Raw genomic sequence first — 9,445 nt, forward strand, 5'->3', positions numbered from 1 at the left:
TGTGGTATGAAGCCTTGTTATGCTGTCCCTGCCTTGTTGCACTGATTTCTGTTTCTCAGATGGTACAAGCCTTGGATGTACCAACCAGCATTCATCTCAAACCCCTGCACTTTGTGTTTTCATGAGCTAAAGCTGATGGAGGTGCAGGATGAGAGCCAATTAGGTTGTTGTGTCTGATGCTTTGTAGAGGCTGGCTCTGGGTCTTTCAGCAGTGTGGAGCCTGTGTATCACAGCAGCTTGTGGATTTGGGCGGGAGGTTGGCTGGTAAACGTGGGCCCTTGCTTCAGGTCTACTCAGCAGTCCTTTTGGTGGTATTTTCCTGTCTCTCCCCTCTGTGGCAGAGCTGTCCCTTATGCAGTATGTTTCTGTAGGTGATATGCTGTGTTACATCCGTGAAAGTAAGGAGAGAGCTGCTGCAATGATTAAGTCAGAGGTTCTCAGAGAGCGCCAGGAGACGGCACGGAAAATGCGCAAGTACTACTTGACATGTCTTCAACAGCTTCTTACTGATAATGGGAAACAGGAAGGGTAAGCTCCAGCATGACTGGATATCTTTTGGTTTTGAAAGAGTTCTGTCAACTTGAGTATAGCATTGTTTGTCCAGTAGCATTGTTCATCCCATGTTGGCACAAGTGTTAGTCTGGCCTGATCTGATGAGACGGGTGTGGAGTCGCTGCTGATCTTGCTGGCAGAGCATTGCTGAGCCGTCTGACACCTTGTCTTCTCACTGTTCTTCAACTTCTGCTGTCGTTACTTTTATGGAAAATGCAGAGTCTGGACATCTTTATATTTTTTCATGTTCTCTGGTTATCGTTAGAGCTGAAAAGAAAATAATGAATGCTGCCAGCAAGCTTGTTACAATGGCTAAAGGACTTGAAACACCTCTTCGACACACACTGCAGTGCAAAACTACCTGCTCAGGTATGTTGGGTTATTTATTTATTTTCTTCTTCACCACATAGATGTAATGCACATAGTAACCAAAATCAGGTGCTTAGGGAGGTACTGAGTATTTACGAGCTTGTGAATGGATGTGTAAACATAGGCTGCTTCTTTTGAGAATCTGTTTGACCTATATTTTAAAAGGGCCAATACCCCCTCCCTCATTTATTATTTTCTTTAATCTTTTGTTGTTAATTTTCTTTTATTTGATCCATTTCCTTCTCTACTCTTCTAGCTCTGCTGTTAAATTCTGACCTGCCTACTGGAGTAGAATTCTCAAAAAGAGATTGCCTGTCTCAAACTAGGCCAAACAATATGGAAAGCAAATCTTGTGGCAAAAATACACCTGAAGAAGCTAATGATAAAGTTGTTCAGAAATACATACCACGTGACTTGAGACGACAATTTGATGCAAGACAGACTGAGGCACAACATATGCTTCATGAAACAGATACTTCACATATTCAGAATAGGAATACCTATAAACATCTTGTTAATGCTGGAAGAGATGGACTGTCAAAGATTCTTCCAAATGTAGATGGAAGAGAAGAAAAATACAGCCACGTCGTAAACATAGACAAAGAACTCTTGTGTGCAACTAGTAATTTTGCAAATCCAAACGTCCCTTCATTTGTTTGTCAAGGACAGTTAGAAAATGTAGATGCGGCTAGACTTGAAAATGGCCCTGCCATCTCAGGGTCAGCTCATCACATGCTTAAGAGTAAAAATGAAAGAACAACCTTGAAAGATGATAAATGTGTCCTCTCACGTGGGACCTGGCAAACTGCATATGAAAGAATTCAGGACTTTGATTTTCCCAGAACTCCTGAGAGGGATGAAGGAAGCTGCAGTGAATGGAGTTCTGCGAGTGGAAGTTTGCATCTGGGCGGTTCTGATAAGTCTGCAGTGTATCCTGAAGAAAAGCCCACTACCAATGAACAGAGGCAGAGTGTGTGCTGTGAAGGACGTGAAAATTTTGGTGGTACTTGGAAAGAACTCACTAATGGCAATGTCAAGAATCTCAATTAAAAAAACAGCACTATAGTTTACAGTAGAGATCAAGTGAGGTCAAACTCAGATCATATTTCATCTCTTGGGTCTGACAAATCAAATTCTGCTAACACACAAACTAATATGCTGCCAATCTGAAATACAGAAAAATGCTGCAACAATACTTTGAAAAGAATGGCATGGGATCCCCAGTCTCTTCAGCAAAGCTCTGATTCTGATAGCCCACTTAAAATAAAAAATAAAATAAAAAAAAACCAACTTGAACCAATATCAGTGATAACACATTTTTTTCCCTTTCAAGTGAGTATAAATTTGAGTGTGAAGAAAGGAAATGACCCTGTTTTACTGGGTCCATTTCATGACCAATGTTACAGTTTAGACTGTTGCATGAAGAAATTCTATGCAATCACTTGAAATATTAACGTAGACTTTTGTTTACCTCTGTAACAGTGCTTTCATAGCTGTTTATAGTGTATTATGTACTTTTATTAAAAATAATATATTTTTATATTAAATTAAGTGTACAGTGTTTATATAAAACAAACCTACTGTTGCTTGTAGTAATCATTTGAAACGGTTATGAATATTCCTTCAGAGCTCAATGAGAGGTGTTGTTTGAAATGAGTTTTTCAATTGACTAACCTATTTTGAAGGACACCCTCTAGACCTGTGTATGTCTTCATAATAAGTATAAATACTTATATTATCAGAAATGAAATTTCAAGTACTTTTTTTTGAATGCAGCAAAGAACAGATTGTACTGGGCAGAGGAAGATACAGATGAAGGTAACCACATGTTGCAGATGTTCCTTAAATAGCTACAAATTTTAAATGGAAGTGTTGTAATTCTTTTCTTGATGGTTTAAAAGCTTGGCTTTAGGAGCCTGCTTGAATTTAAGAGCATCGTGAAATGCACTGTTTTTCTTGGGGTACAATTTTAATTTCCAGGGATACTGTAACAAAAAACAAGTATTATATTGTTTGCTTTATTGGCTTCATTTGTGTTGCTTGCCTAGTGTAGTTAATGCTTGTTGCAATTAATTGCCTGGTTTTTGGTCAGCAATTCACATCAACAGTAATACAGAACACAGTAAAGAAAAAAACCAAACAAGATGGTCTACTTGGCCTGTCGTTATTCTGCGATGTCAGCAGCAGTAGAAAAGGGCTGAATATTTTCCTCATAAGAGGTGTGTATACATTTCACATGTAGCAGCGTTTAGCTGTTATAAGAATGCTCTTATTTGATCTCTCACAGTCAAAGAGCACTGCCTAATCTCAGAATCTTGTCAGTGTTTGAGTGTGAGATCCAGGAGGAATCTTAGGGAGAAAAACATTTAGCTCCCTTTACAAAAATGTGCTGCTTGTTTGTATTTCAGGCCAGCTGGCCTGAAATGGCAAAATGGTCAGCAGGACTCTTTTGTGACTGGAGGCTTGGTCAGGTGGTCAAATGAGAGCTCTAAATTTCTTGGTGACCTTTAATGTTGCCCATAAATGCAGCCCCACTTCCCCTTTGGTGAAGCAGGGGTTTGTCATCGTCAGTGGGAGTGAAATGAGGCCACGAGAGATGGCTTGTGCCTACACAAACATGAGCTGTGGTTGTTTGAGGTCCAAATTCCCATCTCTAAGCTGAGGAAATGACTGTGGCCTTGCGTGCAGGGTGAAAGTTTTTTCTGGTTGTCCTTTAAACCTATGGGGAGGTTCTTTTTTCAATACTGAGTGGCTTTTTTGGTTTGCTTAAACATTTCCCCCAAATAGCACAAGATTTATTAACAACAAAGAAACTCCTAAAAAAACTGAAATGCTTAAACTCTGCTTAAGTAGTGCTTGAACAGGTGTTTAAACCACTTTATCAGATTAACCCATTCCTTGGGCTAGTCCAGAAACCTTTGCTGGGTGAAGAAAGTATGCATCTGCAAAAAAACCATGCTCCTTGCTAACCTAATGTTTGTTGTATCCTTTGTTGCACTGACAGCTTCAGAGAGCTCTGAATCTGCTGAGGTGTTTTTCCACATTTTTTTTTAAAGTAATATCGTTATCAAAGCATCAACTGTCTTTCATTTAAAAATCTAGTTATTTTATAGAAGAATGAGGCCCCCTTCTTGAATTCAGATTATAAATTGCATATGTTTTATATCTAGAAGAATATAGTGTGGCTTTTTAAGAAGAAATTCCTTCTATTTCTGTTTCTTATAGGGAATTTGCAAAAGTGTTTAATGTGATTGTACAGAGTTGTTTCTTATGGGTTGATATTCATGCTAGGTAACCTCCCTGAGCTCTAAGGAATTGATTAAGGTGATTAACGAATCACTTTATAGAGATTAATGTAAAGACAAATATTTACAGAAATGCATGGTAGATCACTGACTGTACAACTTGTAAACATGCTATTGCAAATGTGGTGGGGGATCTAGTATCAATTCCAGAAGTTTCTTCTCTGATGAAAACTTTGTGCTTTTATTCACAATGGGGGACAAGCAATGAAATAATTGTAGTGAAATAATTATTGTGCAGAGAGATCATGCCCACACGTGTGTGGAAGTAGGGTTATAAGTGTAGGGAGCTGAGAACTGCATCTCTTTGGTGATGAAAATCTGGGAAGTGGGCCACTTAACCTGGAGAGGAGAAGGCTCAAGGATCATTTCATCAGTGTATGTAAAGGGAGGATGGAAAGAAGACTGAGCCAGGCTCCTCTTAGGCCTAATGGTGTGACAAGAGGCAATGGGTGTATACCAAAACATTCCATATTGTGGAATTGAAACCTTTGGTGACTGCTGGAGGAGGTGTTGGAGTGCTGGGGATGGCAGGAGATGACCCTCTGCTGGCACCAGAGGGGCCTTTTGTGTCTTAATTGTGTACAATTAAGTTGTGTTGTAACTGAAAAAGTATTTAACGTGAGCAGCTGATGTTTTTGCTCCAATGAACACGTGCTTTGACAGGATAGAGAAGAATGGGACTGGGGTACCAATGCTGCAAGTAATAACTGAATACATTGTGTAGTTCTTGAGTCGTCAAATAGAGAAGCCAGAAAGGACTTCTGGGATGTACAAGAAGCTGTGCATGTGGCCACATATCAAAGCCTCTCTGAAAATTTGAGAGAAGAGCTGCATTCTGTATGGGAATTGGTACAAATCAGTTGATAAGTCATCTTTATTTATTTTGGTTACTGTTGTTCTCTTTGTTTCTTAAAATAACTTCTGTAGACAAAAAGAACTGACTAACTTTTTGAAGGGCAGGTTAAACTGCTCTGGAACACAGTGTATGTCAGCAAACTGAAGATGTTGGTTTTTTGTTCCTTTTATAGCTTTGCTTCTTGATCCTGAATAAATGATACCTCCAAAGTGCTCCCGTTGTCTCAAAGATGGCAACTATTTCAGAACAAATGAAGTCATCTTATTTTGGTGCAGTGATTCAGATGTGCTCCTGACAGTTTCAAAGCACTGTATAAGTTTCTATCAGCCCTGAAAATCTCTATAAAGCACAAAAGCTGTGAGTTCTTAGCAGTTAAATGTTCTTTGGGTTCCCACTGGGAAGGCGGGGGAGCGAGCGGAGGACTGTGGTGCTTTAGCCACCTGCTGGGTTAAACCACAACAGTCTGCTATACGTTTTCATAAGAAAATTAAATTCCTTAATTTAAGTTGTTAATTCCTTAAGTTTATGTTGTTAATTTATTGAATTGAAATTGTTTATTAATTTGCCACTGTACACATTGCCTATCAAGTCCATATGAACTAGTAAGTGCAATCAAGCAGTCTGAAACAGTTGTTTTTGCCCTCAGCAAAGTTTGAAACATAGTTCCAAGCCAAGGAGTTGTTATATAACATGACCTGCTTGTTTCTTACACACCAGTGAGCACTGGACAGATTTTCTGCTCAGGTGCACCTAACACGTATTTCATGCTTAGCTGCTTTCTTTTTGTGGAATGGCGTATTTGACCTGAAAGAGATTGGTGGTGCCAAAAGCAGTATATTAAATGTTCGTTCTTTCTTTCTGAGTCATCTCCCTTGGGAGATCTGCTTAATGTGCTTCACTCCTGCCATCTGTAAGAACAAGTGAGTTGGGGGTACTGATGCAGAATATCCCCTTTGTAACTACAGTTCTTAGAGTATAAATTTTTTGCTTGCAATACTAACTTCATCCTTGGATGTACAATAGTCTTGAATGCTGGTTATCTTGCTTTGGGGCTGATGAACTGGAAATGGTAGCATTATTCTCTGTTTGGGTCCAGTTGCTTGATGACTTTCCTGAACACAGACAATGAATCATTCAGGTGATGACTTCTGTGTAGTAAAACAGAGTCGTGTGTTCTCATCTGGGTTTTAATGCAGATTCTTGAGAGCAGGTTTTGAATGTTCAGTACCTTTCTTACATGCTATTTAGGGAGGAATCTCAGCATAGTAAGTTTGCAGATTATTCTTGCAAAGCTGTCCACCCTATGACACATCTATCTGGTAGATTTTCCCTTACTTCTTTCTGGTGTGGTTCATTTCTTAAAAAGAGGCTGCCAGGAAAAATTGTTTAGGTTAGTAACTGTAATCTTATAAGCATTATGTGGTGTAAATCTCTTCAGTGAATTCCAGTGTTGTCAACAAATGATGTCTTTTCAGTGCAGAAATAAAACCATGATTTTTGTGCAGGCAGTCTGTTTCATCTGTGCCTGCCTATCTTTGAAGGAAGTAGTATGCATTCATTTGCAAAGCAGGTAACACCTTGTTCTATTTCAGTAGCAGCAGCCCTTGGAGGACAGCGAAGACCAGCTTTCTAAGCATTCAGACTAGCATTCATGAGACTGAAAAGCAGGAAGGCTTTTTGCTCGATTAGTGCTTAAGTTGTGCTTTTGAGAATGGAACCAAATCTCAGCTAGTTGGGCATATGAGAGCAATCTAAGTAAAAGCGGTGCTGTACTGCCACTGGCAGTGTGTTTGGGGCTTCTTGAGAGACGAAGTAGATACTACTTAGTTCGATGAAGTGGGCTTCAGTAGGTTTTTTTGTTTTTGTTTTTTTAACCTAAGTACCATAACTAAACTTCTTGTTTCTCTCTAGATCACATTGGCTTTGGAAGCCAGATGGAAAGTAGAATGATCATCTTATGGTAACTGATAGTCAAAATGTAAGTTTGTGTAAGCAATTGTGTACGAGTAAGAACTGTTCATGGATGACAGCACAATAAATGTTCTTGAAATTCACTAAAGAAGTAGTTTTAATGTAGGCAATGTGCTCTGCTATTCATTTGCAGTACTTCCACCTTGATGATGTAAAACCTCAGAAAGAAAAAATTATGATAAAAAAAAAGTCTCAGTTTTGAAAGGGGACTCCAAGTGATACTGTTTGTATATTTCCACTGCAGTATATTTCTTCTTTTTTTTTCAATTTTTGGAAAAACCAAAAACAACACTTTGCAATTATTAAAGAGTAATAGAGGAACAGCTATTAATAACTTCTAGTGTTAAGCCTTAAAGTCACCCTTCTTATGTGGTCTAAATCTTCAGTCAAAATGTTGTTGCCAAAATCAGTGGACAAACTCAAAGGAACAAAGGAGCAAAGGAGCATACCATGTGTCTCATGAGCTCTCACTGCTCTGTACTGGAACAATTTGTCAAGCCTGGAAGAATGCTATAACTGTAGGCTGGTTTGGTTTCTTTACTTAAATAGATGATTGTTATTATGTGGAGTTTGTACCACATAATTTCAAGTTTTTTATTGACTTAATTTGATTAATTTATTTATTTTCAGGAGAATTTGTATGTATGCATGTATGGTAGGTTTATGCATATATATACTTCCAATTATTATCCTTTTCTTAAAAACAAGTTTAAAAGAATCTATTATTATTATTCATTTTTGCCTGCCACAATGATGAGCTTCTAGAAGACAAGGAAGATTATCTTAACCTTCTGAGGAGTGAGCCTAAGGAGAAATGCAGCAATTCTATTACCAAAATAATAAAAAGAGGCAACTGCAGCAAGAAAACAAAGAGCAGGCTGAAAAGGAAGTTTCATTACCCAAAGTCCACTGGGAGAAGGAACAAGAGGAATCAGATTATCACAGGGAATTCCAAGTTTTCCGTTGATTAATTTATTTATTTTCAGGAGGAGGACTTAAATGTATGATAAACTTATGCAGACATTCATTTTAATTAATCTTTTTCAAAAAAAAAATATTATCTACCTCAATCTGAGGGTGAATGGTTCTGCTTTCTATACTGTTTGGTTCAGTCATCTCATGAAAGCCTGTTCTGTATGTTTCCCAATGGAGGCAAGCCAGAAGGAGGAAGAAAAATAAATTCCTTTAATAAAAGCATAGAGGGAGGTGTAATTTGGAGGGTGCAGGGGAGTGAAGGAGTGTCAGGGATGCTAAGATGTGCCTCGAGGGGTTTAGGTTGTGGTGCTCTTCAGCAGTGTAGAGCCCTGTCTTGCAAGGAAGAAACTCTTTGCTCACAGGGTGTGATTTTGGTGTTCAGCTGTCAGGCAAGATTATTGGTCTAAGCTATTTTTTGTTATTGTTATTAAATGCCAGTGAAATTCTATTTATATTCAGTCGATGAGGAGGTTGTCCTAAATCATTTTTTCTTTTCTTTAGTAGAAAGAACAAGTCACTGCAAAGATAGAAAGAGAATGGCGAAGTAGGCTTCAACAAATGAAAAAAAAAATAAAAGAACAACCTGTGGTTGAACATAGGGACTGCAGTGGTTATACGAACAGAGAAACATGCGTGAGTGGTATTTCAACTGATATTTTCACCTCCCTCCCAGCCCTTGAAACGTGCTGATAGTTGAGCACTGTAGCTTTCCCAAAGCTGTCCCGTGCACTATGGCAGGACCGGGGGCTGCGGAGCTGGGGAAGAACTTCATGGGAGGCACAGCAATGTCTCTGGGGCTTTCAGTTTATTTGAGTTGTTGTGCAACAAAAAACATAAAGGGAGAAAGCCCAAGAGAGTCCTTGGCTTTGTGCCTATAACGCGGCTTGAATTCCTTCACCACCAAAATAACAAACCATCTATTAAATGCAAAACAATGCAGGCAGCACAGCCCTTCTGCCTCTCGAGCTCCCTGTGCTGGCTGTAGAAAGCAGCCGTTGCTCCCGTGGAAGTAGCCCAGTCTTTGTAAATTTCTGAACTTAACTCAATGCAGCCGCGTGTGAGCCTTCCCAGCTGGGCGAGTTTCCTTCAGCTGACTCCAGCAGGCCCTGTTTGGCTGTTGGCTTTAAAAATAAATAAGTAAGGGGAGAGATAAGTGGCAGTTCAGCCTCCCAGTGCCGTGTTGCTGCCTGTTTTGAGACCTCTGCGTCTGATTGTTGATGGGAGCGTGCTGAGGCTGGGAAGGCTGTGTGATTTGACTGGAGCTGCTGCAGGTTCTGTACCAGGCTGCTGTGATTACTTAAATTGGACTCATACACGGTATGCTTCCTTAGCGTAGAGTGGAAATAGCAAGGTTGAATATGATTCATTTGGGACCCTTGAGTGATGGGTGACTTCTAGTATTTGTTGTTTCAGATCA

At 39.4% G+C, this 9,445-nt stretch overlaps 1 protein-coding gene across 1 annotated transcript; it reads left to right on the top strand.

Annotated features, from left to right (window-relative positions):
• Positions 1-376: 376 nt before the first annotated feature.
• On the top strand, positions 377-2,454 carry LOC122192185 (centrosomal protein of 152 kDa-like). The gene is made up of 3 exons (XM_042892697.1): positions 377-528; positions 818-921; positions 1,178-2,454. Exons 1-3 carry the CDS (start codon positions 377-379, stop codon positions 1,969-1,971), a joined length of 1,050 nt encoding a protein of 349 aa, XP_042748631.1. The 3' UTR covers positions 1,972-2,454.
• Positions 2,455-9,445: the final 6,991 nt, after the last annotated feature.

The sequence above is a fragment of the Lagopus leucura genome, unplaced genomic scaffold (genome assembly GCF_019238085.1).
Source record: "Lagopus leucura isolate 7727_CA_CO unplaced genomic scaffold, USGS_WTPT01 34989-0_obj-0_obj, whole genome shotgun sequence".
NCBI classification, from domain to species: Eukaryota; Metazoa; Chordata; class Aves; order Galliformes; family Phasianidae; genus Lagopus; species Lagopus leucura.